The 26,751-nt window shown below is 66.5% G+C and overlaps 3 protein-coding genes across 17 annotated transcripts; all 3 read right to left on the reverse strand.

The window, feature by feature from the left end:
- Positions 1-3,531: 3,531 nt before the first annotated feature.
- On the reverse strand, positions 3,532-16,539 carry PIGQ (phosphatidylinositol glycan anchor biosynthesis class Q). Of its 13 annotated transcripts, none has more exons than XR_014841099.1 (12): positions 16,483-16,539; positions 11,966-12,664; positions 10,296-10,427; positions 10,057-10,177; positions 8,748-8,874; positions 8,374-8,527; positions 8,175-8,286; positions 7,644-7,724; positions 7,013-7,127; positions 5,689-5,750; positions 4,644-4,858; positions 3,532-4,215 (listed from the first exon to the last, which is right to left on the reverse strand). XR_014841099.1 is itself a non-coding variant. In XM_085018142.1 (11 exons), exons 2-11 carry the CDS (start codon positions 12,652-12,654, stop codon positions 4,706-4,708), a joined length of 1,746 nt encoding a protein of 581 aa, XP_084874268.1. In that variant the 5' UTR covers positions 12,655-12,664; positions 16,483-16,539; the 3' UTR covers positions 3,532-4,705. The 13 variants fall into 13 exon arrangements, 3 of the variants coding, with proteins under 3 accessions (XP_084874268.1, XP_084874269.1, XP_005662282.1); XR_014841097.1 differs by having other exon boundaries at positions 4,327-4,858; XR_014841098.1 differs by having other exon boundaries at positions 4,327-4,858; positions 16,260-16,539.
- A 434-nt stretch (positions 16,540-16,973) lies between these two features.
- Positions 16,974-18,969, reverse strand: NHLRC4 (NHL repeat containing 4). Its single transcript, XM_085020108.1, is given in 5 exon segments — positions 16,974-17,280; positions 17,282-17,397; positions 17,399-17,628; positions 17,631-18,008; positions 18,936-18,969. Coding segments are annotated over 5 exon segments (1,065 nt in total).
- Positions 18,970-19,936: 967 nt separating this feature from the next.
- PRR35 (proline rich 35) lies at positions 19,937-26,405 on the reverse strand. Of its 3 annotated transcripts, none has more exons than XM_085018194.1 (3): positions 25,147-26,405; positions 20,889-21,983; positions 19,937-20,758 (listed from the first exon to the last, which is right to left on the reverse strand). In XM_085018194.1, the coding sequence occupies exons 2-3, from the start codon at positions 21,944-21,946 to the stop codon at positions 20,137-20,139; spliced, it is 1,680 nt and encodes a 559-aa protein (XP_084874320.1). In that variant the 5' UTR covers positions 21,947-21,983; positions 25,147-26,405; the 3' UTR covers positions 19,937-20,136. The 3 variants fall into 3 exon arrangements, with proteins under 3 accessions (XP_084874320.1, XP_084874321.1, XP_020942573.2); XM_085018195.1 differs by lacking the exon at positions 25,147-26,405 and adding an exon at positions 24,956-25,106; XM_021086914.2 differs by lacking the exon at positions 25,147-26,405 and adding an exon at positions 24,892-25,089.
- Between the last annotated feature and the right edge of the window lie 346 nt (positions 26,406-26,751).

A 26,751-nucleotide genomic window follows, 5' to 3' on the forward strand; every position in this document is an offset into this window, starting at 1 on the left:
CACAGGGGGTTAAGAATCTGATTGCAGCTGCTTGGGTCTCTGGGGAGGAATGGGTTTGATCCCCAAACTGGCACAATGGGCGAAAGATCCCGCACTGCTGCAGCTCACAGCTGTGGCTCAGATTCAGTCCCTGGCCCAGGAACTTCCATGTGCCACAGGTGTGGCCATAAAATTTTTTTGGATTAAAAAATAAAGAATTTCACTCTAGGAGTTCCCCTTGCGGCACAGCGGAAAAGAATCCGACTAGGATCCATGAGGTTGTGGGTTCGATCCCTGGCCTTGCTCAGTGGGTTAAGGATCCGGTGTTGCCGTGAGCTGTGGTGTAGGTCACAGGCATGGCTCAGATCCTGCATTGCTGTGGCTCCTATTCAGCCACTAGCCTGGGAACCTCCATATGCTGTGGGTATCGCCCTAAGAAGAAAAAAAAAAAAAAACAAAGCTTGTGCGTGACTGTTCACAGCGTCATTAATCACAATAGCCAAGAAGTGGAAACAACCCAAATATCCACCAACAGATCAACTGATAAACAAAAGGCGGGTCTACCCACACAATGCGTGTTCATCCATAAGAGGACTAAAGGACAGATACGTGCTACACTCCATTTCTGCGCAGAGTCCAGAATAAGCAAACAGGGAGGGAGCAGATGCGTGGCTGCCGGGGCCGGGGGTGGGGGTGGGGGCAGAGGGAAGAGCAGTGAGTGACTGCTTCGTGGGTACGGCATCTCTTTGGGGACGAAAATGTTCTAAAACTGATGATTGTGGTACTACGGGGTAAAGCCATTACAAAAAACGAATTGAGTGGCACCTTTGTGGTGAATCGATGGTACGGGAGATGTGCCTCCCTAAAGCCGTTAAGAATAATCAGGAGAAAGCTGACAAGGCCGGGCCAACCCGGCCTCAGCAGATGAAGCAGCTGGGAGAAGATGCGCAGGAGGTGGGCTCCGAAAAAGTAGGTCTGGGCAGAGGGCACCAGAGGTCATCACAGCAGCCAAACCCTGCGCCTCTGGGCTGCACTGAGGATGGCTCGGCTGGCACATCTGTTCCATGGCTGAGAAACAGGGCAGCAAGACGTTTCCTGCCGCGGGGTCACTGGGCCTGGGCCGTGTCTCCAGGAGCAGGCGGTCTTCACAGGAGCAGACCCCTGCGTGAAACGGAGTGGCAAACCCCCACCAGTGGCCACGACCCACATGGATCCTGCTTTTTCATTTTTCTGCAGTGCCTGGAATGCTTCCTATTGGGCAGGCACCAAGCACCTCGTGAGCCAGCACCTGGGCCTCTCTCACCTGCCTTCAGGGAGGCTCTCCTGGTGTCCTCCTGGCCCTCTGGGACACTCAAGGGCAGAGGCTGGCCAGGGATGGGCAGGGCCACCGGGCTCATTCTTAATCCACAGAGTGGCTCTACCATGGATGCCAGCTTACAGCAGACCCAGCCCCCAGCATTTACAGAAATGGCACATCCATCCACAACCCACCGAAACAACAGCCAGCAGGCAGTCTTGTTAGCCCTCAGCTGGTGGGGTGGGGAGCCAAGTCCCCATAAGGGCCAGGACTGAGCACCCACCAACTTCTGCAGAGGTCCCTGCACCCACCTTGAGCCCACTTCTGCCCTGGTCTTAGCCACTCCCTGCTCTGAAGTCACTGAGGCCCCTCTCCGAGACCAGAAGCACCGTGGGTTGGCACGTCCTTGCAGTTTGAGGCCACGAGGGATGGTGGCTGAGGAGCTATCACCAGCCCACTCTGCAGTTTAAACCAAAAGCACCCTCCACCTCAAGACCGCCCCTGGAGGGGCTGCAGCAGCTACAGGCCCCACTGCCTGGTTTTTCAGCACCCTGCACAGCCTGAGCAGCAGGCACCACCATCCCTGCTCCATGGGCCAAGGCCTGTCCGCAGGGTCTGATCCTGGGAGCAAGACTCGCCAACCCCTCGGCAGGTGCCTCCGGTCCTCCTGACGTGCCAGTTTCCTGCTCCACTCCCGGCCCCACTGACTCTCATTCCCCAGGTCCGGGGCAGCGGGGCCCAGTCCAGGGAGGGGTACAGTTCAGGAGACCTTGTGGGCGGAGGTATACACCCTTTGAGAGGGCGCCCTGAGACCCGCGCGGTGCCAGGCCTGGCCCAGGCGACCCCGAGGAACTTCAGGCCGAGGTCTAAGCAGCCCAGGACAGCCCTCTGCTTGCAGGTCCAGGGTCAGTTCTGCAAGGCGCCCAGGTGTTGGGTGGCTGAGGGTGACTCGGGGGTGTCCGGTGGAGAGCCCCGATGTCTCCCTGCGGCTGCCACACCCACTGGCGCTGGGCGAGGATGGGGAGGAAGGAGGCAAGGTGGTCAGGCTGTTTAGGGGGCGCCCTGATGGACTCCACCTGGCCCGCAGGCTGCAGGGACCCTGGGAGCTTCCTCTGTGCCTGCCGTCCTGGCTGTGGGGGGCGGGGAGCGCAAAGAGGTCCTGGAGGGAAGGTGGTCCCAGCTGTCTTCCCTGCCTCCCCTCCAGGATGCCCACTGTCCTTCGCTCTGAGAAGGGCCTGGGGACCATCCACGGAGCTTGGCCTTGGTGCCCAGCTCTGGCACAGGGTCACTTGACGCCGCCCCCCACCCCCGCCCCAGGCTTACCACCAGGGAGAGGCCCCGCTCAGGTCCCACGGGCCACCCCGTGGTGGACGCTGCAAGTGGGCCAGACGGGCGGAGGGCTGGGGCGTCACGGGGTCTCAAGTATCTCCGTACTCATCATTTCAGTGAAAGGAAGAGCAGCTCTGGGGAAAACCTGGGGGGTCGGGGTGATGACATCAGGCTGCAGAAACGGCCACGGGGCTCCTCCCAAGGTGACGCGCAGGACACGGGGGCGTCTACATGCCATTCCCACCAAGAGCGCCGGAGCCGAGTCTCACAGTCACCCGAGGAGCCCCGTGTAGGTCCTGCATCTTCGAGGAACCCTGTGCTGGGAAAGGGGGCGGTGGGCTGCGGGGCACCTGAGGTCCAAGGACCCTGGAGGGTCTTGGCATCTGAGGACCTGGGAGGTGGCGTCCGAAACGCAGGAGGCGAAGGCTGTTCCCAGGAGACTCTGGGTGCAACCTGCCCACCGGGACCACAGAGGCCCTCTGCTGACCCTTGGGGACATGCAGGCCTGGGAGGTGACCCACCCCTCCCCCTCCACAACCAGGACAACTGGCACAGAGGAAGCCCCGAGGGTCCCTGTGGCCCACAGGACAGGCGCAGTCCATCAGGGCGTGCCCTACCCTGCGTGAAGTCCACAGGTTTCGGATGACACATCCGTGAGCACCCGAAGTGGCTCCCCCCAGGTCCGTGCCTCCCTGCCAGGACGACTTCAAGGGGCCAGAGTCTACGCACTCACCCTCCACCTGCAGTGGCCTGCTCCAGAGAACAGGGTGCCCAGTGTCCCCAGCTTGGCATCAAATAGGGAACAGGGATGGGAGTCAATTCAGGACTCAGGACAGATGGTGGGGGCCGGCTGTGCCGCCACCCAGAGGAAGGCGGGCCTCCCCAGACCCCTGCGCACGTGCTGACAGAAGCAGAGCGGTGCACTCTGAACAAGTGGGAGGCTTTATTGTCCCATCAGAAAAAGACAGAGCCAAAACCCGCCCGCCCGCCACTGGGCTGGGGGACGCCCCCAGGATGCCCCCCACTGTGGCCCACAGCTAAGAAGCGGGGGCGGCAGAAGTGGACAGTGCTGAGGGACGCCTCCAACACCAAGATGACACATCCTACGTGACACAACCGCACCTTCAGGCTTCCTCCCCAGGGATTCCAGGGCCCCCACTCACACTCAGCTTCCGCCTGCGGCCAGCAGGCAGCTGCAGCCTAAGTGCTAGGACGCCCTCCCTGGGGGCTGCAGAAGCGTCTGCCCAGGAGCTGCCTGCCTCTGCGAGAAGCCAGTGAGTGAGATGGAAGATAGGGCCAAGGGACCTGTCCCTGCAGGGGTACAGAGCAAGAACGGGGGCCAGGGAGGGCCGTCTGCTGCCTGTTCCAGGTACCCCAGGTGGCCTGGCTTTACACAGGGACACCCAAAGGCTGCGGGCAGCTCCACCTACAAAGTACCGTCTGCAGGAGCATCAAGCAAGCCCAGTGCAAACCAGGGCCCAAGGGCAGGGCTGCCCAGCTCCCTGGGGCTGCTGGTTTGGGCTGGGGGTCAGCCGTGGCCTGGATCCCCCAGACTGGCTGGGTGTTGCTCCACTGAGGCTGCTGGAAGGCACTGGGGATCCAAGAGCGTCCTGCAGAAAACACCCGAGTCTCAAGGACTGCCGAGCCCGCCCTGAGAAGGGTCCCTCCGCCCCATGGCAGGACGGACGCTGGGGAGCAGCCAGGGAGACCGGCCAGCTCACCCCATTGGGAACGGGCGTGTGGGCAGAGGCAGGAGTCTGGGTGTAGACCGGGGGGTGGGCGCAGGACGGGCTTCCAGGCAGGCCTGGGGGGCTCAGGGGCACAGGGCTGACGAACGGGCCATCACAGCAGATGAGCAGGTGTGTGTGGAGGCAAACACGCTATTTCTGGAGCATAGCCCGCTGGCCCGGGGGCCACGCCCGCGTCCTGAATCACTCCCATGACCTCGGAGTCGGGGGAGATGTGAAGGGTGGGGCCCGGGCCCCCGGCCTGCAGAGGCCCCAGACGACCGGTGGCAGGGAGGGCCGAGAGCAGGAACCTGTGCCGCCCTGACACCCTGGCCGGTGGAGGCACTGCTGGACGGGCCGTGGCGAAGGTCCCTCAGTCCTGCTTGTCCCCTCTCTGCCTCCAAGGGTAGATGAGCTCCCCGAAGAACAGCTTGCGGCACAGGGAGCCCCAGGAGTGCTGGGGGTGGCAGCCGCAGCTGGGAAGGCGGTAGGTGTTCAGCACGCGGCTGTAGGGCAGGGGGTTTATCTGGAACCACAAGAGCAGCAGTCAGCCAGGCTGCAGGCCCGCCCCCCGCCCCCCGCCCCCCGCCCCGGGATCCGGCAGGCCTCTGCGGGGAGCCCCTGCGCAGGCCCACCAGGGGCAGGACTGGCTCCATGCCAAACACGCTCTTGCCTGTGGCACCGGGGGTCGGGGTGAGCCGCTTGGGAGGCAGGCCTGGCTGGCAGTCAGGGCAATCTGCTCTGGCCAGGCCCCGGGGCTGCTGAGGAGCCTACCGCTCCACTCGGGACGCACAGCTCCCCGGAGCCTCTCCAGTGGGACTCTGGGCACCCCCGAGAAAACCACACAGGCCCGGCTGCCTCAGCATCTGACTCCCCCTCAGGCTGGCACCACCTGCCTGGACGGGCACCAGCATCAGTCCCCTGGCACCTCGCTGGCCCCCTCCCGCAGGACAGGCCCCAGAGCCTTAAAGATAAGCCAGCCCAACAGAGGAGGCACGAGGCCTGAGGCCCTCGCCAGTGCTGGTGTTCTGCCTGGAAGGAGGGCCCGCGGGGCCCAGGGCAGGACGGGGCCGCTGGCAGGAGCCTCAGGTGGCCAAGCACAGTGGGTCCCGGGCATGGGGACCTGGGGAAGGTTCCAGACAGAGGGGGGGGGGTCCCAGCGCCTGGAGGCTTCAAGGGAGCCTCCCCCGGGCCCCACTGCTCGGCTCTGCTGGGCCCTCCTGCCCCCATCTCACTCTGGCCCAGGGGACCCCACACCCGGGGCAGCATGAAAAATGCCCCAGACCACAGGCGGCATCGCAACGGAAGGGGGCTCCGTCCACAGGCAGCAACCCGAGGGCTGCCCAGAGGCCTTACCTGCATCAGGAGGCGGAGAGGCCTGCCGGCCTCACGCTCCAAGACCCGGAACTTCACGCCGGCTGCAAGGAGGAGAAGAGCAGGTGCTGAGAGGGAGGGCGGCCCCAGAGGCCTCGGCTGCTGCTCCTCCGGCTCTGCACGGCGCTGGGGGCTGCGGGGCCGGGGCCTGGTCTGAGCCTCCGGCACAACTACACTGAGAGGCAAAAGCCCAGGCTCTGGCGGGCGGCGGGGAGCCAGCTGCGGGCCCTCCAAGTAGGACGTGGCTTTTCCCAGTGCAGACAAGGTGCCCAGGGTGGAGCGGCCCCGGCTGGCATCGCCCGTGTGCCCACCGCGCCCCTGGCCGGCAGTCCAGGCTCCCAAGCCTGGGGATCCCCAAGGTGGAAGGTTCTTGAAGGAGAAACAAGGGCTGATTATCAATTGATGAGGAGGCCCAAGGCAAACTCAGCAGAACGAGGAGGCGGCGTCTGTGGCCTTTCATGTGAAGTTAAAAGACCTTCCCCGCGGAAAGCGGAGGGCGGCAGGCCGAGGCCGCCTGGGCCAGCCTGCTGAGGTAGGTGTGGGGGGCTAGCTGGGGGCCAGGGAGCCCGGGCAGCACTGCCGAGGGGTCCCTGGCGGGGCCACCTGGGGTCCACAGAGGAAGAGGCTCGGCAAGAGGGCATGAGGACCCGCAGCAGCAAACTCGAGGCCCAGAGCCCACGGAACACGCGCGTTCAGGTCTTGCGGCTCCAGACTGTCGGGAGCAGCCGCCATGCGCACCGGCGTCCCACCGAAGGGGCCCCAGTTCGGGGCCTCCTGGGCACGCCGCTCACCTCGGGGCCGTCCCAACAGCTGCTGGACGGGCTGGGCCAGGAATGCCCCAAGCTCCTGACAGGGTCAAAACCCCTGAACCAGATGGCCCAACCCGCAACTCTGACCAGTTGGGTCAGGTCTCCCTGGGCCTGCAGCGGGGCATCTGGCCGGTCTGGGGCAGGTGGCAGCACGCGCGCAGCGGCGGGGCAGCCAGGGGTCGGCGGGGGCGAGGCAGGCCCTGACACGCAGCCCTGGCTGGTCACCTCCAGGCGGAGGGACCCGCAGGCCCACACAGCTCCGCACACGCACATGGGACGTGTCTTATTGCCGAGAGACCTCAGCACAAACGCTCTCGTCACAGGAAAGGCCCTGAGCCCGAGGGCCTCTCCCTCCAGCTGACGCCCAGGACCAGGGGCCTCCGTCCTCTGCCCACCCCGCGCCCAGCAGGCACACCTCTGCTTCCAGGTGGGAGCAGCTCCGTGGCTGCCTCTACAGAGCCCACGGGTATGCGCCCGCACCGCCAGCCCAGACCTACCCGCGAGCCTGTAGGGCCGGCAGAGCCGGAGGCCGAGCGAGTACAGCGGCAGGGAGTTTATGAGGTCTGCAAGCAGATGGATCAGACCCTGCACGGTGACCACCAGGAGCCGGAGCTGCAGCACAGACAGTGCTCAGGGCCTCTGGGCTGGGACCGCGGCCAGAGCCAGGCCGGCCGCCCTTGAGCAGGGCAGCCCAAGGCGCTCCAGCGGAGAGAGGGACCCGGACCTGAACCGGAGGCCCGAGCAGCAGGAGGTAGGGAAGCAGCAGGCAGGCCCGCCCACCCTCCCTCCCGCCAGGTCAGAGGAGATGGTGTGCCCACCCAGGCACCTGTGCCCCTGGCCCCCCAGCGCAGGCCACCCAGATGTCACCCCCTGCCCCGTGCCAGGGGCTACGGGAGACCAGCAGCACGACCCTGGCCTCTGTGCACCCCACTGCCGGTCCCAGAGCCAAGGCCCCCCAGGGTGGGCCCCCTACCCGCCCCGGGCCCAGCACACGCTGCCAAGTCCAAAAGAGCCACCCCACACGGCCTGCAGGCCAAGCTGCCAGTCACGACTCCAGCACCGCAGACCAGGCCCATGGGCCAGGGGACATGCCCCCCCACCCCAGCACCGACTGTGGCCTTGGCTCACCAGTGTGAACACCAGGTAGTACAGGGCCGTGGTGGGCAGCAGGAAGACGAGCATGGTGAACAGCAGCGTCCCGATGAACAGCTGCGGGGACAGGGCACGTGGCGCCAGCAGCAGCCAGACCCCCTGCCAGGCGACAGCAGCGCCAGCGCAGGCCACACCCCACTCCCGGGCCCGCCCAACCCAGCCCGGCAGGCATCCCTGGACAACCCTGGAAAGCCCCCTCGTGACCGCCTCCTCCAGTCCTGGGGACACCTGCCCTCCACGCGGTGAAACACGGGGAACAGGGGCGGGAGGAAGAAGACCGGCCGACAGGCTGTCAGCCTCGGATGCTGGCGACAGGGGGGTGGTGACACTCGGGCGGGACGACACCTGCCCTGGAAGGCCGCGCTGGGGCGGGGGGTGGCGCGTCAGGTCCGAGCAGGCGCCTGGGACAGGCCAGAGCCAGGCCCCGTTGAGGTCACCGTGCCTGGCGCAGGTCCTGCCCTGCCAGCCCCGGGGCCCTGCGGGCCGGGCGGCAGCGGGAGCCCGCACCTGGTCTAGGTCATAGGAGCAGGAGTCCACCCGCTGGCGCAGCACGTTCCACTTCTTCCCTCGGAACAGGCGCCAGAGCGAGGACAGGCCACAGATCTTCAGGCAGTACAGCCTGCGGGACGCGGCGCGATCAGCGCGGGGCTGGCGCCCCCACCCCGCACCGCTGGGAGCCGGGCCCCGGCGGGGGGCGCGCACCCACCTGGCGCCATAGACGTAGAAGCAGTAGATGTGGAAGGTGAGGAGCGCGATGGTGTCCGACAGGATGGACAGGGCCACCGTCAGGCCCAGGCAGGCCGAGAGGCCCACATGCCACAGGATGTGCTCGATGAAGGGGGCCATGAGGTGGATGTAGCCTGCAGGACAGGGCTCGGCCTGGAGGGGGTGCCCAGGAGACCCCAGGGCTCCCCAGTCCTCCCTGAGGGTGGCTGCCCCAGGCTTCTGGAAACTGCCCGTGGCCAGGAAGCAGAGGCTGAGTGGCCGGGGCTCGGGACCCTAAGGGCGGGGGCTTGGGGAGCCGAGGCGGGGTCAGGGGGCCAGGGGAAGCCGGGGGCTGGCCTGCCCGTGGGCACTCACTGATCCACAGGTGGATGTGATACAGGAAGAAGCGGCCCAGCACCTGGTCAAGGGCCCGGTTCATCTTGAGCCCAGCGGGCGCGCCCATCAGCCACTGCAGCAGGTCCTGGAGCTCCTCAGCCACGTGCTGCAAGGACACGGGGCGGGCACCCTGTCCATCAACTGGCCCTGCCCTGGCTGCCCATGTGAGTGGGCGGGAGGGTGGCCAGCCCACCAGGGGCCCAGGTAGCGGGTGGGAGGGGCCCTAGAGGGAAGGACAGGGTCGAGCGAGGGCCAGAGACGGCACGGGGACCCTCCCAAGCAGGCAGGGAAGCCGACGGCTGTCCTGGCCACCCTGGGGGAGAGCTCGGCCGGCCCCAGGCCTCGGGCCTCGCCACCAACACGAGGCCACAGGAGCCACCTCCCTCCCACCAGGCAGGCCTTTCCCAATTCCGGGTGAAGGCCTCTGCCGTGTTAGGAGCAGCGAGAAGGGGAACAGAATGTTCTTTATAAATAGAGCTTCTTTAATATTTAAAGGATAAGAGCTTGGCAGCAGGAAGAGGCTTTCATTTTTTAATTAAATATTTATGTTTCTGAGCAATTTTGCAAAAGGGAGGTCTTGGATGAAGCGGGCCAAAAGGCAGAGCGTGGATGAGCCAGGTGAGGCGGCCAAGCCCCTTCCCCAGCCCCTAGCTTCCCCCTCCCCTCGGGCCAGGCCTCCTTGAGAAGCTGAGCGACTCTCAGCCTGGGGCACAAGCCCTGCAGTGACCTGGCCTGGCTGCCAGCAGGCCTGGTGCTCCGCCCAGGGCCAGGAGGCCCCCACGCAGGCCTGAGGGGCTGCCCCAAGCGGAAAGACAAGCCCGGCACAGAGGGGACGGGGCCACCGAAGGAGGTGGAGCAAAGGCACAGAGCTGCACGGACTACTACGGGAGGACGATCTTGGGAGGGAGGGCAGGTGGGGCCCTCGGCCCAGGAATGGAGCCCAGGGCGCTGGGGAGCCCAGGGGCGCGGGAGGGAGCTAGCGCCTCTGGGAGCCACAGCATCAGCACTGGGGGCGGCGTGACCACGCAGAGGGCCCAGGTCCAAAGCGAGCCACCCGCAGAGCTGGGAGAGCGGAAACGCCCACCACGTGACACTGGGCCTGGCAGCAAGGTGGGTTCCCCAGGAACGGCCACCTTCAGGAAGGGAAAGCAGGAGCCAGGGACTCCTGTGAGACACAACGGCTCCCCTGGGGCAGGGGACCTGTCTGGGGCCAGGGACAAATGCTGCCCCCGGGAAGGGCCAGCCCCCATCCCGGAGTCCAGTCTAGGCTTTACCCCAACCCACTCACGTCAGCCACGGGGATGAGGGCGTCGGCCAGCTGCCCGATGCGGTCCTTCCTGTGGAGCCAGGACAGCAGCAGGAGGCCAAGGGTCACGTCCAGCAGCACAGAGACAAGTGTGTTGGCCTTCCTGGAGGAGGGGGTCCAACAGGGGTGGGCGGTGAGGCCAGCGTGGCCGGGAAGGGCCAGCACGGGCAGGCTGGGTACAGGGAAGGCCCCCGTGGAGGAGCCCAGGGCCGGTCCCGCACCTCATCAGCTGGGCAGGGCTCCTGGCTTTCTGGGTGCTGAAGATGAGCGTGAGCTGCTCCAGCCGGCGTCTGAGCTGCTCGCACGTGGAGAGCTTGCTCCAGATGAAAGACAGCGGCCACAGCCTGAACACCCTGCGGAGGAGGCGGCGGGGGCGGGCATCTTGAGGCCTCTAGGGTTCTCCTGCCACCAGGGCATGCGGGTCAGTGTGCCTTAACACGCAGAGAGGAAGGACCCTGCCGGCCCCGAGTACCGGCAGCCACGCCTGAGCATGGCGGGCAGCCCGGGGGGGCCACGATCACTTACGACGGACCGTCAACTGGAAACACAAGGTGCCCACTCTGAGCACTGAAGCTGAATGCCTGCCGGACCCCTGGCTGCGCCCAGGGTCTCGGCTGCCCTGGCTGCCTGGCAAGATGGATGTCTCATGAGACGAAGGGAGCACCGGACCCAGCACAGTCAGTTGCGGGAGATGTTCCACTGGGCACGCGTGACCCCTGGGGGCCGGGGGGCGGGTCTTGACCGTGGATGGTGTAAAGATTCTGTCTGCAACGAAGTGACTCGGACCCAGTTCCAAGGGTGACACATGGTCAGCGCAGCCCCTCCCTACTCCACTCCAGCCCCGCGGACGGCGGCCTCGCAGGGGCGCCCCAGGCAGGGGTCTCCCCGGGCTCAGACCAGCCCTGGGCGGCTCCCCTGGGCTTCGCTCGTAACTGCGCCAACGACACGGCACCTGCCTGGGGGCTCGTCAGGATCCACGGTTCACACGCAGCTCCCAGCCTTTCCTGGGCCCTTTGAAAGCTGAGAAAAGCATAGGACCTTCTCCCCCCGAAGCTGCACTCAGGCCCAGAGCACCTGTCCCACAACTCCCTCCACGGGCGTCCTGAAGCTCCGAAACCACCCCCAACCCGTCAAGCGCCCAGCAGCCACACAACCCAAGGTGCTGTCCACACACAGCTGCTGAGGTCTCTGGGGGGGACGGGCCACGTGCTCCCAGACCCTCCCTGAGCAGGCAGGGCCAGTCCCCAAACCTGTCACCAGCACCCTAAGACCTGAGGACGTAGCACAGCTGCGCCCCCAGGTGGCGGCACGGGGAGGTGGCTTCCCGCAGAGGGCCCGCACCCAGCATCCCCAGGGCCCGCGGGGGCTTTTCCAAACCCCCCCAGCCAGGAGTGTTCTGGAGCTCCAAGAGCAGCTGAGGCTGTGCGGCACCCAGACCTACAGCTGACCGTGAGTGGGTACTGCCCCCCGTGGCTCTCCCACAAGGGCCGGGGCTCCCAGAGGCGGTGGGCCTGTATGCAGGACAGTGGCCCCTGGGCAGGGACAGCTTGGGTCTGGTGGCCATCTCATTTACCCTTCAGGGGCCTGAGCTGTGTGAGGGTCACTTCCTGCCCCTTCCTGGTGTTCCCATGCAGCTCTGAGGCTGCCAGGAAGCCTGGTTGTGCCATGGGAGCGAGGGGCACAGCACAGCTGTGCTCCCAGGGTGCGCTCTGAGCTGTCAGCGAGAAGGGAGCGGGGGATCGGGGCCTGGGTGCAAAGGGCAGCCGGGAGCCTCCAAAGGGCCTGCCTGGGCCTCCGGGATCTTCACAGCAAGGGGCAGGCCGAGCCCTCAGAGCCCTGGCTCTCCGCCCGCCCCCCGCCTCCCACCCCCCACCCTCCCAGGAGCACCTACCGACAGGCACTGGCAGCTGAGATGAGTGACAGCAAAGAGGCCAGCAGCAGGCAGACGGGCCCCGCCGCCCACTTGGCCAGCTCCACGAGGATGCTGGCCTCCACGCCCTCCGACTGCCAGTGGCTCAGCCGCACAGGGCCCTCACCGAACCGGTCACTTTGGAAGAGCGGCTCGCTGCGTGCCACCGTGTCGAAGACGGCAGCCAGGTCCCCCACGCTGGCCGGGGCGTCTCCGGCCTGGCGGTCCAGCAGCACGGCGGGAGGGTGCAGCTGGGACAGCAGCACCTTGCGCTGGTCGTAGAAGATGAGCATGATCTGGTCCTCGCCGGGGGCGGCAGGGCCGGGGGGTGCCTGCCAGCGGGTGGCCTTACAGCTCCAGAGCTTGCTGCCCGGCTCCCGGCACAGCTGGAGCCAGGGCTCGTGGGAGAAGATCGCGCCCAGGCCCTCCAGGAAGTGGCCCAGGCTCTCCTCCGGCTCCTGCCGGCGGTGGCACCAGGTGCCCAGCACGGCCAGGCCCACCCGACCGGCCTGCTGCACCTGCGCCAGAAGCTCCTTGACTTGGATGGGGATGAAGGGAAAGTGCACCACGGCCAGGACCACGGCACTGCTCTGCTCAGGGACCCACCGTCCAACCAGGAGGCCGCTGTCCGCCGAGGCGCAGCACGTGGGGAAGAAGGCCTTGAGTACCATGCTGGGGACGCTGGAAGAGAGGGGGGAGGGCTCCGCTCAGAGCTGCCGCCGCCGCCGCCACTGTGCCGCAAGCACCACGGGCTGGCTGGCAGCGCCCGACCTGTGGGCCCTGGCCCACATGTGGCCCAGTCGGCCCTGACAGACACATCCACTGGCCGCTGGGCCCACAGGTCGGGGTGACCCAGCTTTGGGTCTGGTCACAAGGCTGGTGGGGAGGCCCGGCTGTCCGTCTTCGGCCCAGGCTGCTCCCACCCCACCCTGAGGCAGGGGCACACGTCCCCCTTCAGAGCCGAGCAAGCTGGGGGGGGGCACTGCACAGAGCTGGGCACAAGGGTGCAATTTTTGTTTTTAAGGACCTGATGACAGTTCTTTGCATACACATAGAAAAACGTACGATCTCATGAACAACTAATGTAAATTAAAAATCTAACAAACCTTGATTTTCTAAGTTAGCGAGAACAAAGACGAAAAATTAAATGGCTGCTGAGCTGAAGGAAATGAGGCAGGGCACCGGCACTGGCAGCTGGCTCTGGCACAGGCGGGCCCAGAAGATGCCTGGGGGCAGGCCTGATGCCCCAGGGAGCCCGCACCCTCCCCCGGGGAGCCTCAGCGCCCAGGGCACAGGCCAGCTGCCTAGGGTTTTCTCTACGACCACCAGACCACTGGAGCCTCCAGCACTCAGCTCTGCCCCCCCTCCCTGGAGCCCCGCCCTCCTCTAGGACCCACTCCCCTGACCAAGGAGGGGTCTAGAAGTTCTCCCACCAGGGGAACAGCAGAGGGGACGCCAGCCTTCCCAGCCTTACAGGACCTCCAACTAGCCTTGGGGAACAGGGGACAGAGTAGGACACACATGTTGAGGACATGCCTTTCCTGAGGGTTAGAGCAGTCTGGGAGGGGCAACAGGTGCAGCTGCTTTCCTCCCGCCAGGTAGTCAGGGCACAGCTGAAGGGGGAGGCCTCTCCCACCTGTGGGTTCTGAATGGAAAGGGTCCCCTGAGTCAACCAGCAGCCAGGCTTCCAAATGCCCCTCTGCCCAGAGACCAGAGAGGGCCAGCCACGCGAGTGTCTCCAGGAGAAAGTCTCTGTGGCCATCAGCAAGGACCAGCTGGCCTTCCTGACCCTTCTGAGGGGCACTGTGAGGACAGAGCCGTTCTGCCTTAGGGTCCTGGCACATCTGGTTGGGTGACCACCTGGGGGACCAGCCAGCCTGGTCCAAGCCTCTCAGCACCAGCCCATCGGACACACCAGCTCAGCCAAATGACAGCATCACACCCTGCCTGGGACTCCTTTCACAGGACCTAAGGAAAACTGCCCGTAGCCGATGTCAGAAACTGAACACAACTGGTGGGAGGGAGTTCCCTGGGGTCTAGCGGTGAAGACCTGGAGCTTTCACTGCTGCGGCCTGGGTTCTGTTCCCGGCCTGGGAACTGAGATCACATCAAGCTACTGCAGGCCACGGGCAAAAGAGCGAGCAGGGGCTCTGGGGGAAGTGGGCTACACACTGAGTTCACTTTCAGAAAATTCATTGAGCTGTACCTGTAGGTGCACTTTCTTTGTGTGTTTTATGCTTCATCTACAAACTTTTCCCAAAAAAAGCTCCTCTTGTCTAGGGAAGAGCAGAGAGCAAAGGGTGGTGTTCCCGTCCGTGGGGCAGAGAGAGCGCTCTTCTCTTAAATCATGGGGCAAGCTTCCATCCCCACCCCGCCTCAGCCTCTGGGCGGGACCAGCACAAAGAAGGCTCTCAGATCAGACCGCCAGGAAAAGATGAAAGAGCAGGCAATCGATAGCAGAGGTGCAGACGGGAGGGAGCAGGCAGCAACCCCGCGCCTCGAACATCTTTAAAGACTGTGCACAAGCCTGGGAAAGCTGCCTCTGTTAAGAATGACGGTCTGTCCTCTGGGACCCGGCCCGTTCCAGATCCGTTGGGGAAGGCCAATGCGGGCATGCCCGGCGCCTGGCAAGCTCAACTCAGTAGCCTACCTCATGAGGCTGAAGGCCTCCCACCTCTGCGCGAGTGGATCCAGGGCAAAAGCCCAGTTACAACCAGCCAGGGACGTCTCTAGCCCTCCCCTGTGGAGACTCGCGCTCCTCAAGAGCTCACAAGATCCGTTCTTACTCTATGTGTTTGTGTTTAGAACACAACAAGCGTTCAGTAAACAGTGCTTTTCTTCTCTCATTTCAGAAGAAGAGACACGAATCTAGGGCTCTGGGTTTTGCCCTTTACTGCAGTCAGGGACAGCTGTAAAGTGCTGACAGCCGGTTCCAATGACCCTGAATGCCCTTCCAAAGAGTCCACAGCGGGAACCAGGTTGGGCCAGAGGGACCCGGCTGGCCTCCCTTCACCCCACAGGGCCGGGACCAGATTCCTCGCCAGGGCACCCACGCCGCCCCGCCGCAAACGCGGGGCTTGGCGGACGGGCCCCAGGAGGACCCGGCGGGGCCTCACCGCCCTCCCAAGTCTCAAGCCCGCCCTGGCCGGCAGCGTCCCTATTTTACAAATGAGGAAACAGAAGCTCCGAGAAGCAGGAGGCCAGCGCGGCTCCGGAGACCCTCGGGCTCCCGGGTCTGTCGGGCGGCGCGGCGGGAGTCGGGACCACAGGCCGGCGGGGGCAGCTCCCCAAGGTCGCGCCGCAGGACGCTGGCCCGCCCCCTGAGTGCTCACCGGCTGCTCCCCGGGGCCGCCCCCTCGGGCGGCAGGGTCGGGATGGGGTTGGGGACAACGACGGGTGGGCCCGGGCGGACGACGGCGCTCACGGCCCCCAGCCCCGCCGCGGCCGTGCCGCGGGACAGGAGCCCCATTTCCGCCCGCTCCCGGCGTTGCCGCGCTACGGTCCGTCCCCAAATGTGCCCGGGCTGCCCGCCGGCCTCACGCACAAGCGTTCCCCGCATGCAACGTTCCGGACCCTCGAGCCAGTGTGGCCAGAATGACTCCCTTGTTGCCATAGCGTCCCCGTCTGCCCGACCCACGCCGCGCACCTTGGTCCTCCTCACGCTCTGTGCACAAAGCCCTTGTCCCACCTCCAGCCTACCCACAGTGTCCCCAACACCCCTGCCTTCCAGTCATCCACCTTGCCGCAGCCACCAAACCTCTCTCCCATCCCGAGTTTCCTCGTCTGGGGACCCATTAGACCTGACAAATGAGGATCCCCGCCCTCTCCTTGCCCCCCACCATCCAGGTGAAAGGACCCCAAGTCCTGGGTGGGATCTCCCGGCTCCCCTCTCCCAGCATCCTGGTTCCTGCAGGGGCCACGTGAGCTTGGAGGGCCAGCCCAGAGGCTGAAGCCATCCGATCTGATGGCCCCTCCTGCTCCAGGGAAAAATACCCCCAACACCAGCAGCAGCAACTAATGTTTACTGAGAACCGGCAACAGAACTTTCCACACTGACCCGCTAACCCACCGCCACCTCCGCAGAGCCGGAACATATAGGCGGGACCTTGTCAGGCAATGGCCCAAACCACAGACCCCTAAACCACAGTCCTTGTGAGAGGCAGAAGCATCCCTCACCAGCCGCCCGGGCAGGACTAGGCACTGTCCCCTCCCCCTGAAGACCCCCTCACTGGAACTGGGAGCAAGGCTGGGCCCCAGACTCAGAGTAACCCCGCACCTGCCCGCCCCTCCGGGCCTCCTGTTCCTGCTGTTTTTCAGCAGCAGGAGTCTGTCCTCACAAGAACTGTCCCCATGCCCTTGCAGCCTCGTTTGCGGAGGAGGAAACGACGGCTCAGACAGCCTCCTGTGGGAGAAGACGCCCAGGAGCCTGGAGGTTCACAGCTCAGCCACGTGACAGCCCAGGGCGCCTCCAGGGCAGCCCCTCTTCTGCCCCCCCTTACCTCGGCTGAGGCCAGAGAAGCTGCAGGAGGCTCAGAACCTGGGGCGCCTCTGAAAATGGGGGACTGTGAGGGGCCGCGCCCCTTCCCAGACTGCCCTGATGAGCCCAGCCCAGCCACACCCTCCCCGCCGGCTTCTGTCTGATTAGGAGGCAGGGGCTGCGGCGCCAGCGGGAGATCCTGCCTGGGGGAGGGCTGGCAGCTGGCCCAACTCTCCAGAGATCCCCAGGCTTCAGCTGCTGGCCCCGAAGGGCAGGCCTCCTGGGCCCTGGGGGCTGGGAGGCAGGTGATCCCGGCTGCCGAGCAGGACTGAATCCTCGCCCAGAGGAGGACAGGGGCCAGTGCAGGGCTCGGCACAGCAGCGCTCAGGAGGGTCAGCAAACGTGCAGGGTCAGGAAGGCATGGCCAGCACCCGCCTACCCTGAACTTTCCCCCACCGTGGTCCTGGCTGGAGCACGCACGGTCAGGGGCTACCCCCGTCCAAGCCCGCCTGGTCAGGCCAGCTCCAAGCAGTGCAGGTACGCTCTGAGGCAGCCATCCTCGGGGGGGGGGGCACAGGCCACACCCAGGGGCCCCCCAGTCCCTCGGACACCAGCCAGAGGGACACCCAGGCCCAGGAAAACAGGATCACCAGCACCTCTGCTCGTCTGCCACAGTGACACTGCTGCTGCATGGGTGCCCACGCCCACCAGGCTGCCAAAGTGGAGCCCACTCAGGTCCCCCAGGGAGCCCAGGGGCTGGCGGGCACTGACAAACAACTGCATGTCCCCAAACTCTTCACTGAGCAGGGACCCCCCCCCCCAGGCCCAACATGGAGGTGGGGGCCAGCGGCTCCAGGGCAGGGTCCAGTGTTAAGCTGTGCCCCACCCCAAGAATGTAGTCTGTCACCAAGAGGTGGCCAAAATCATCCACAGCCAGCTCCTGGGGGGGCCCAGAAGGTGCCCACTGTCGCCCAGCGGCTGTGAGGGGCTCGGGCAGTAGGCTGCAGCACGCGGACAGCCCCACGAGCGAGATCACTGACCACCACGAGCCCAGCGGCTGTCACAGCCACATGGTCTGGCACGGAGGCCCCAGCCCCCAGCACATGGCAGGACAGGTGGCAGCAGGAGCGTCCCTCGAGGTCCAGCACGTGGACACAGGGTGCGTTTGCGCCGTCAGGAAGAGCAGGTCATCTGGAGAGCAGTGCAGACCCCGGGGCCCCCCTGACCGCCCTGAGGGGACCGGGATCCGTCCAGCAGCCGGGGGGTGGGGTGGGGGTCCAGGCAGGTCCAGTGCGAGGTTTGGGAGGCGGGTGCGCTGGCGGGGGAGGCCCAGGAGCCTGGAGAGCTGGTGGGTGGGTGGCCGGGCCTCTCCGAGCTGGTGCTGCACGGACCCACGTTTGGGGCGCAATACAAAGAGCACCCCACCGGGTGCCGAGAAGCGCCTCACGGTCCCCGCGCCCTTCCCGGCAGCGCCGGCGGCCTTAGACGGAGGCTCGGGCAGTGAGGAGCTGGACCACTGACTCTCAGCCGTGGCCCCCGAACAAAATTCTGGGAGACCCACGGCCCAGGAAGACTGCTGTGGGTTTGGCTCTGAGGCCCGGGGGACCGAGGGGCATCCAGAAGCGGGGCGGGGAGAGATGAGCAGGGGTTCTCAAGCTCCTCCGCCCACGTTCAGGCAGGGAACGTGACCCTTCTGGGGCCAACCTAAGCCCCTGCCCATTACCCCAGGCCGCCCTCGGAGACTTCCAGCCCCCGGCGGTGAAACAGCCGTCTTTCCAGGGCCTCCCAAGCCGGACAGAGCGTCTCCGACCGGGGCCAGGATCCCCTGCGGGGCGTTACCCTGTGTGGTAAGAAACTACAGCCGGAGGGGGTGGGAGGGGGCTAGGAAAGGGCGGGGCTTGTGAGTCCCCGCCCCCGGAAGCTCCTGTCCATCACTCCGCGGTCCACCCCTCCAGGTGCTCTGCCGTGCAGCTGCATGCCTGCCTTGGGGCCTCTGCGCTGGCCTCTGGGACATTCTTCTTCTTTTTTTTTTTTTTTTTTTTGTCTTTTTGCTATTTCTTGGGCCGCTCCCACGGCATATGGAGGTTCCCAGGCTAGGGGTCGAATGGGAGCTGTAGCCACCGACCTACGCCAGAGCCACAGCAACGTGGGATCCGAGCCACATTTGCAACCCACGGCAACGCCAGATCGTTAACCCACTGAGCAAGGGCAGGGACCGAACCCGCAACCTCATGGTTCCTAGTCGGATTCGTTAACCACTGCACCACGACGGGAACTCCTCTGGGACATTCTTCATTCGGCCCCGCGTACCTGGTCGCACTCATGGTGGTCCTGCCAACCCTCCCCAGGGGGCCCAGAGCCTCCGCAACCTCCCTCAGGAGACAGCACCCCCACCCACCATCCCCCAGCAGGACCACAAGATCAGGACTTCAGGGAAGAGGCTGTGCCCCCTGACCTGCTGGCTGGGTCACCCACCAGGGGCCGGCCGGGGGACCACCCGGGGGTCCATGTTGCTGCCCCCACAGACTAGGCAGGTTGGCTCCTGGCTCTCTGACCTTGTTTCTGCACCTATGAAGCTGGGATCATGCACCCCCAGCAGGGCCAGGCTTATGTCTGTCCAGTGGGTGCTGAGAAACTGGGGTGCAGGAGACACGTGGGGGCCTCTCGGACTCAGGAGCTGGGGATTCTCCAGACACATCCTGACACATCCCACCACTCCTGTGGCTCCTCCAGGAACACCCGGACGGTGGGAGTCGGTCTGTGTCTGACCCACAGCACTGCCCACCTGGCCGCCCGCACCCCCACGCTGGCTGCCACGGCGATGCTATCTGCCGCCCAGCGCGGTTAATGGAGCGGCTGTGGGTCCTGATCCGACTGGCCGCAGCCCGGCTGGCCCAGCCTGGGGAGCCGGGCACAGGCAAGGACCGTTCCTGGGTGGGCAGGGAGGTGTGGCCAGCTCTTGGGAGAGAAGTGATTAGCTGAGTCCAAGGGTCCCCCAGGCCCTTCTCCTGCCTGGCCTCTCACCCCTGCCCCCGCCTGTGGGAAAAGCTGAGTCTGGGCGCTGAAAGGGAGGCAGCCAGCTGTGAAGGCCACCCGATGCCTATCGTGGCTGCAGGGGCTGGCGGGGGCCCAGCGGAGGCCATGCTGGCCGAGCAGCCCTGGGCCACGGAATGTGGGGGGGCACCACTGAACCACGGGGGAAGCAGCCTCCTGCCTGAATCTGACATCGGAGCCCCCTGCCAGGTAGGGGGCTGAGGCCCGCTCTGTGCGAAACACAGGCCAGACCCCTGCCTCCTGCCCCTCCTCCCTCGCACCCCCCCCCCCCCGCCCACAGAAAGCTCCCTACTCTCCCCCAAGGCCCCAGCGCCCCAGGGAGGGCCCAGTCTACGAGAGGAGGCCAGAGACCTTGCTCCCACGCCCAGCCCCGGCAGTGACACTGGAGCAGGGAGGGAAGACGGAGGCGCAGACGGGGAGTGTGCATGTGGTTTTCATTTTAATGTCCACGACTGTGATCGCTAAAGAGCCGAGACCCTCTGCCGTGCCCCAAAGACGGGCATGGCCACGGCGGCTGGGGTCTGTCCACAGGCATGCTGGGGCAGGTGAGGGCAGGCAGTGGGCACAGGGTGGGAGAAGGGCCCCTGTCTGTTAAGGGCACAGGGGGCAGCAGGAGCTGTGGTCAGACGTGGGCACCTGGAGAGCTCTGCAGACCAGGGACGGCCTTGGGGGGCCAGGAGCCCCCAGCCCCGCTGCGGGCTCCCCAGCTACCGGGAACACCAGGGTCCTCTGGGGACTGGAGGGGAAGCCCCGGGGGGGGGACACTGGAGTCAGCCTCGCACTTGGTGGTATGGCCCGACAGAGGCTGGGCCACCAGCATGCTGGGTGGTTCGGGGGTCCCCTGGGCCATCACGGGGCCCAGCTCTGGCTGCCCCCAGGCCCCCGAGGGCACCTTGTGCCCCTTGGTGGGAGCCCGTTTCACAGAGAGGTCGAGGGGCGCGTCGGGTGGCCACGCAGCCCGCTCCAGCGCCTGGTGGATGGTCAGCAGCTCCCGGCGGATCTTCCCCAGCTGCTCCCGAAGTGGCCGAGGGGCCAGGCCCCCGGCAGGCGCCAACTGGCCCAGGCGCTGCTCCACCCTGGCACAGTCGCCGAGGGCCCGTGTCAGGTCCTCACTCACGTGCCCAGGGCCCCCCAGCACCAGGCCCAGTGGTTGCTGGGGCAGGGGGGCCGCAGGGCCAGGGGTCTCCAGCTCACTCGGCTCCCTGTCCTCAGGCCAGAGCACCATGGAGGGGCCGGTCCACAGGCTGGGGGGCAGAAGCCAGTCAAGGGGCCGCCCCCGCAATGCCCACAACCTTTGCCCAGCTCCCCTCCAAGGCCCTGCCCAGCCCGCCTCCCGCATCGCCCAACACCTCATGATGGGGCCCGGACACCCACCTGTTCTGGGAACTGAACTTGGCCCTGCCGCAGGGGGCTTTTGGGGGCTCCGGCCGGCTTCCCAGGGGCAGCCTCCTCTGGGGGTCACTCTGGGCAGTCCGCTCTAGCTCCCACTCCTGCCTGGGGTCGCTGAGAGCGCTGGGGGGCCAGGGCCCGCCCAGCCCAGGCACGGGCACCTTCGGCAGCCCGGGGGCCAGAGTCCCAGGGGGCCCTTTGGTGGGAGCAAGGGGTTTGGCCAGGGCGGCCTTGCCTGCCGGCAGCCCCAGGCTGTGTTCCAGGAGCAGGGGGTAGTACAGGCGCGGGACCAGGGCAGGTTGCTCGGGGGGCTGTGGGGCAGGGAAGCTGGTGGCCGGGGACAGCAGGGGGCTGGCCGAGGCCAGGAAGGGCACGTGGGTGGCGGCGGCCAGGGAGGGGCCCAGGTAGGAGAAGAGGCCGGGGCCCAGAGGGTAGTTGACCCCCAGCAGGGACAGGTGGAAGCTCTGGGCCTCGGGCAAGTCCCCAGGGCTGGGCGGGGGGTAGCAGGGGACACCGCTCTCGGGCCCCGCTGCGGCCATGGCCAGGTCCCCCCTGGCCGTGCTCCTGGGGGCCCCTGCTGACCTCGGCTTCCACGCCTTGGCCGGGAGGCCACCAGGACCCACACCCTTAGGGGCATCCCCGGCCTCAGGGGGTGGTGTCCCTGGGGCCCCCTCAGCAGCGGGCCTGGGGCCCCCGACGTGATGGGGCAGGGAGAGGGTGGCGGCACTGGCGAGGTCTGACGGGCCCCCGGAGTCCGAGGGGTCGGAGGGGCAGCCGGGGGCAGGTGCGCGGGACCGGGCCGGGCCGGGGCGGCGGCAGCCCCAGTCGGGGGAGTGAAGCAGGAGCGACAGGGAGTCCTTGCAGAGGCTGTACTTCATGTGGTTGTACAGGTGCGACTTCTCCAGGCAGGTGAACGGACACTGGAAGCACTTGTAGTTGTAGGGTTTGCCCCAGGGCCGCGGGATGTAGTGCGGCTTCTTGGGCTTCCGCGCCCGGGCCCGCGCCCCGGGGCCCAGGCGACAGGAGCCAGCCTCTCGGGACATGGCGGCGCTAGGGGGTGGGCCCCAGCACCATGGCCACCTGCAGAGGGACAGGGCCTGAGTCAGCACCACCACCCTGCCCGGCCCGCCTCCCCTTGGTCAGAGGGGGGCACCGGCCCCCGCCTCCGCCCGGGCTTGGAACGGCCTCCTGGCACCAGCTGGAGGCCAAAGAGGCGGGACGCCCGGTACATCTGACGCAGAAAAATGGCAAATACTTTTTTGTTGTCTTTGGTCTTTTTAGGGCCGCACCAGAGACATACAGGGGTTCCCAGGCTAGGGGTCCAATTGGCGCTGTAGCCGCCGGCCTCCACCACAGCCACAGCAACGCCAGGTCCGAGCTGTGTCTGCCACCTACACCACAGCTCGCCACAACGCCAGATCCTCAACCCATGGTGCAAGGCCAGGAATCGAACCTGCGTCCTCATGGATGCTAGTTGGGTTTGCTAACCCCCGAGCCATGATGGGAACTCCCCAGGCAAATACTTTCTTAGTGTAAGTGTAGCCTAGCCAGTATTTGTAATATATGCTAAAAAAATACAGTATTTGGAATGTACACTAAAAACCGATTTGCTCTTTCTCCGAAATTTGTTTGTCTGTCCTCTACGCGATTGGTTGGCCTGGCATACAGCTCACCCCCCAGGACCCAGCCAGTCCCTGCAGGCCCATTTCGGGGCAATGCCTTCTCTGCTGGGCTCCCCAGTGCCAGCAGAGCCCAGGTCTCCACCCACCCCCGGGGCATCTGGTAAGTGACTGGGGGAAGCCAAGTATGACCGCCTCCCCCCTCGTCCTTCTCCCCCACCCCCAACCCAGGGAGGAGAAGCCTGCACAGCACAGGCTGTCACACTGAGTGCTCCTGCGATGCAGGGCGTCGGGCCGGCACCGAGGTCTCTGAGGGGCCAGCGGCACATGGGCCAGGCCAGGCTGGGGGGCGTGGACGTCCGGCAGGGCCCCACGGCACAGCCACCTGCTCGGCCGGCTCCATCTGGGTGGCTGCAGGCGGGTCAGCGACTGAGCCAGCAGCCAAGACCCTCCTCTCCCACGCCCCGCACGCTTGCTCAGAGGCCTCTCCACTCTCCATCTGGGCCGCCACCTGGGCCGTGTACTGCCCCAATGAGCGCCTCCGCTGGGCGCTCGGCAAGGGTGTGCACGCAAGCGGCCAGGGCTCCCAGGACGCCCTCACGGAGAACCTGAAAGGACCACCTTTGCGCGGCTGGGCCGACTGGGAAGAGAGAGCAGGGGAGGCCACCCAAGCGCAAGGGGTCCGGGCACACACACCCATGCCCGACGCTCACAACCCACTCAGAGCAGATGAGGTCCCTGCTTGCACGAACGCACTCCACAGGGACGGGCATGTGAGCAGGCGCAGGGTGTGCACGCACACGCACACACTCAAACACACCCAAGGACACACAGGACCAGTCACTCACGGATGTGGCCACACAAACACCAGTCCTGCTGCCTGGGGCTCAGGGATGGCCAATGGGCTAAGCAGGGCAGGGCTGGGGCAGCTGGGCAGTCAAGGGAGCAGGCCTCCTCCCTGCCAGCCTTCCGGCCCTGCACACAGCAGGCAGTCATGTCTGCGGCCCCCAAACCCGGGGTGGGCACCCCATTATGGGAATAGCCATGGCCCGGTGTGCAGGGCAAGCAGAGGCTACGTGACCGGCTTGCGGAGCCGTGTCCACATCTGGGAGGGGACAGGGTTCCGAGGGGAGGGGCCGGGGCGGAAGAGGAACTGGGGCTCCCTGAGGGGCTGCAGACACTCCCTGGACTTGGCACTGGGTGCAGAGGCAGGCCCTGTCCCTGCCCCCCGCCCCCCCAAGATACAGATGACAAATGGGTGTGTGTGCTCGGGAGACAGAGGCGGCTGCGCTGGGGCCATCGATCACCCAGCCCTGGGAGCCACACAGCTGTGCCGTCTGGTGCCACCATCCACCCCACCTCCCAGCCGGGCCCCTGGACTTGGGGGGGCTCCTCCCAGGCCGCTCGAGCTGAGGGGCTCCTCCTGTGCGCCTTCTTCAGGTCGGTCGCCTGGTTGAAAGGGCTTAGCTGGGAACTATCTCAGCAGCTGCTGACCCCCCAGAGACCCCGAGAACGCCTGGCACCTGCCCCGGGCCCCATGCACAGGCAGAAGATACGCTCAGACCCGAGCATCCTCCACACACCCAGCGCATTTACTCGCACCCGCGTCCCAACCCGTGACTTGGTGCGTGCTGCCAGGGTGGCCTGCACCCCCACTTCTCCAGCCCAGACATTCAGTCCCACAAGCCCTTCTTGGCCTGGGGATGGGGCAGGGGGACCGTGGTGGACCCGGAGCAGGGCCCCACCCAGCCTAGGGGAGAAGGGCGCCCAGGGCCCGAGCCACGACCAGCTGTCCCCCGCGGACTTGGGAGCACCCGCCATGGTGTGGTGCGGCGGGGGTGACCAGGCTCCTTCTTGGCGGAAGTGGAGACCCCAACTCCCTCCCCTTTACCTTCCGCAGCCGCGCCCCCCACCCCCCCCAGGGCGTCCTCCTACAGGGATGGGGCTGCGACGCCCAGTTGCCCCCGGTGCGGTGTGCGGAGCCTGGACCCCGTGAAGTGGGGGGCGTGGGGCTGGGGCTGCCCCGGCCGCGCCAGGAAGATCCCGGCGTCCGCCTGCCCCCCCCCCACCCCCGCTCTCCTCGCGCCCTAGGGGGCCTCGAGCAGCCCCCAAACTTCGCCCGACGCAGAGCAGCCAGCGCTCGCCTTACCTGCGCCCCGGGCGGAGCAGAGCCCGCGGCGCCCCGATAAGGCCGCGCGTGGCCCCCGGACCCGGAGGGAACTTCCCGGCCCGCCCCGCCCCGCGCCCCTCCCTGCCCGGCGCCGGCGGGACCCGCACCCCGCAGGAACCGCACGGGCTCTCCGGGCTGCGGCTCGGACTCCCTCTTGGGAAGCCGAGCAGCGGCCCCCGCGCGGTCTGCGGTCACTCACTCGGCAGCAAGTCCCGGAAGCCTCCTCCACGGACCGTGTCCCCTCGACGCCGACGAGCACCTACCGAAGTTGGCGGCAGGAGCGGCGGCCGCGCGTGCGCCACGGCGCCGGGCTCCGGGGGGCGCCGCGACCTCCGAACCGGGCTCGCGGGGGGCGGGAACGCGCGGGCACTGGCAGAGGGCTCCCCTCGGCCACCTCAGGTGCACCCTGGTCTCCACCCCCTTCCGCCCACCGTCGCACCCTCCGCTCACTCACCGGCCTTGCGCGCGCCCAGGACCGCTCAGCACCCTCCGCCGCGCAGGAAATTCCTGGATGGAGCAGTGGCCAGTGACACCGGTGGCACCATCGGAGCAGGGCAGGGAAGGGCAGCGGCGCGGAGGAGCCCGCAGTGGAGACGCAGGTGTGCGGCCGAATGAGGGTCGCCTCGCACCGTCCCCGCCCCTGTCGCCTGCAGGCTGCCGCGGGGGTGCGCAGAGGCAGCCAGGTCTCCCAGGGTGCCCGCAGCGGTGTGATGGGGTGTCAGCGGCCGAGGGCGCAGGGAGTGGGGCCGTCAGCACTCATCCGTCAGGGCAGGGCTCTGGCCCCTGACAGCCCTCTGTCCCCCAGCCAGAGCCTGGGGACTGATCCCCTGGGACAGGGGGATCTCTGAGAACAGAGGCAGCTTGGGGAGGGCTGCAGCCCAGCCCAGGAGGGGACAGAGTTTAGCAGGGGATGGCGGGGTGGGCCGCTGGAGCCTAGAGCCCCTGGCAGAGCCCAGCACGCCCAGGGGAGGAAGTCTCCTTTCCTGGCTGGCTCTCCCTGGACGACTTGCCCCCAGCGCCACTCTCTTCTCCCAATTGGTGGCTGGGTGGGTCCCCACCCCAGACCCCTGCCCTGCCCGCTGACGGCCACCACCGCCACCACCACCGCCACGGCTCAGGAAAGGAAGGCCCTGCGCTCCCTCTCCCTTTCTGGAAGTCTCACCCGCAACCCTCCCTCCTCACTCCCCTGGCAGTGGCTCCCCTGCATGGGCTCCCCTCCCGGGAGGCCCTGGGCAACGAGGTGGGGCTGGGGAAAGGGCCCGCGGTGAAACCCCTGCCCCAGTTGTCCTCGCGGTCAGAGGGTCAGAGCTGCTCCCAGGGCACCACGTTCCACACTGTCCCCAAACTGAGCTCAATGGTCTCGAGGTCCCACTTCCCAGCCGGGTCCTAGCAGAAGTCCGTCTGCGCAGCCAGTTCCACTCCAGAGGTAGGCACAGACACGCATGCCAGGCCAGGCGTGTTTCCCAGGGAAGTTTTGCCTTTGCTCAGGGGAAGGTGCCTTAACCCAGAGGCGTGTGATGTGCCATCAGAGGGGTGACTGCTGTCCCAGGCCTGCTCTGGGGGGACACAGAGGACCCCCGGAGGGTCCGCTTGGCCTTTCCTGCAGGCTCGGCTGTGGGCTCCCGGGGTGTCCCAGTCTCAGTTTGAGGGGCAAGAGGGTGATGGGCCATGGCCCAGTGGTTGGGCCTCTGGTCAATCATGACAGGTGTCTGTAAGGAGCAGGGCGCTGTGTCCTGGGTTCACCCAGTGCAAAGATGTGACGGGAGGGCCACTGCCCAGGGCCACGTTCCCTGACAACCTTGGGCGGGGGGGCCCTCATCTCCCCATCAGGTCCGCAGGGCAGGGGGGTGGCTGGAAGGCTGTGGGTGGCATGGTCCACCAGCCTTTTCCTCTCTGCTGCCTGGCCTGGCCCAGCTGACCAGCTGACCGTGCAGGCAGCCCCAGGCCGGAAGACAGCTTGTGCGGTCGGCACGCCAGCAGCCCTGTGGAGTGGCGGCTGGGAGGCTGCTCCTTCTGCACACAGACCCCACTCCGGACGCACTCAGCCAGGCCAGGCCCC

This window comes from Sus scrofa, chromosome 3 (assembly GCF_054392235.1).
Source record: "Sus scrofa isolate SSC_HxYL_T2T_F1_AM1 chromosome 3, Sscrofa_HxYL_maternal_Yorkshire_Landrace_v2.0, whole genome shotgun sequence".
Classification (NCBI taxonomy): Eukaryota; Metazoa; Chordata; class Mammalia; order Artiodactyla; family Suidae; genus Sus; species Sus scrofa.

Bases quoted from the DNA above. Each gene is read 5' to 3' on its own strand.
- PRR35 (XM_085018194.1), bottom strand. From the start codon at position 21,946: ATGTCCCGAGAGGCTGGCTCCTGTCGCCTGGGCCCCGGGGCGCGGGCC. The intron at 20,759-20,888 runs GTGGGTGTCCGG...TCTGCCCCCCAG, and splicing joins AAGTTCAGTTCCCAGAACAG to CCTGTGGACCGGCCCCTCCA.
- PIGQ (XM_005662225.4), bottom strand. From the start codon at position 15,452: ATGGGGCTCCTGTCCCGCGGCACGGCCGCGGCGGGGCTGGGGGCCGTG. The intron at 10,428-11,965 runs GTAGGTGCTCCT...CCTCCTCCGCAG, and splicing joins TCAGCTGCCAGTGCCTGTCG to GGTGTTCAGGCTGTGGCCGC. The intron at 8,875-10,056 runs GTGAGTGGGTTG...GTGTCCTTGCAG, and splicing joins CCCTCATCCCCGTGGCTGAC to CACGTGGCTGAGGAGCTCCA.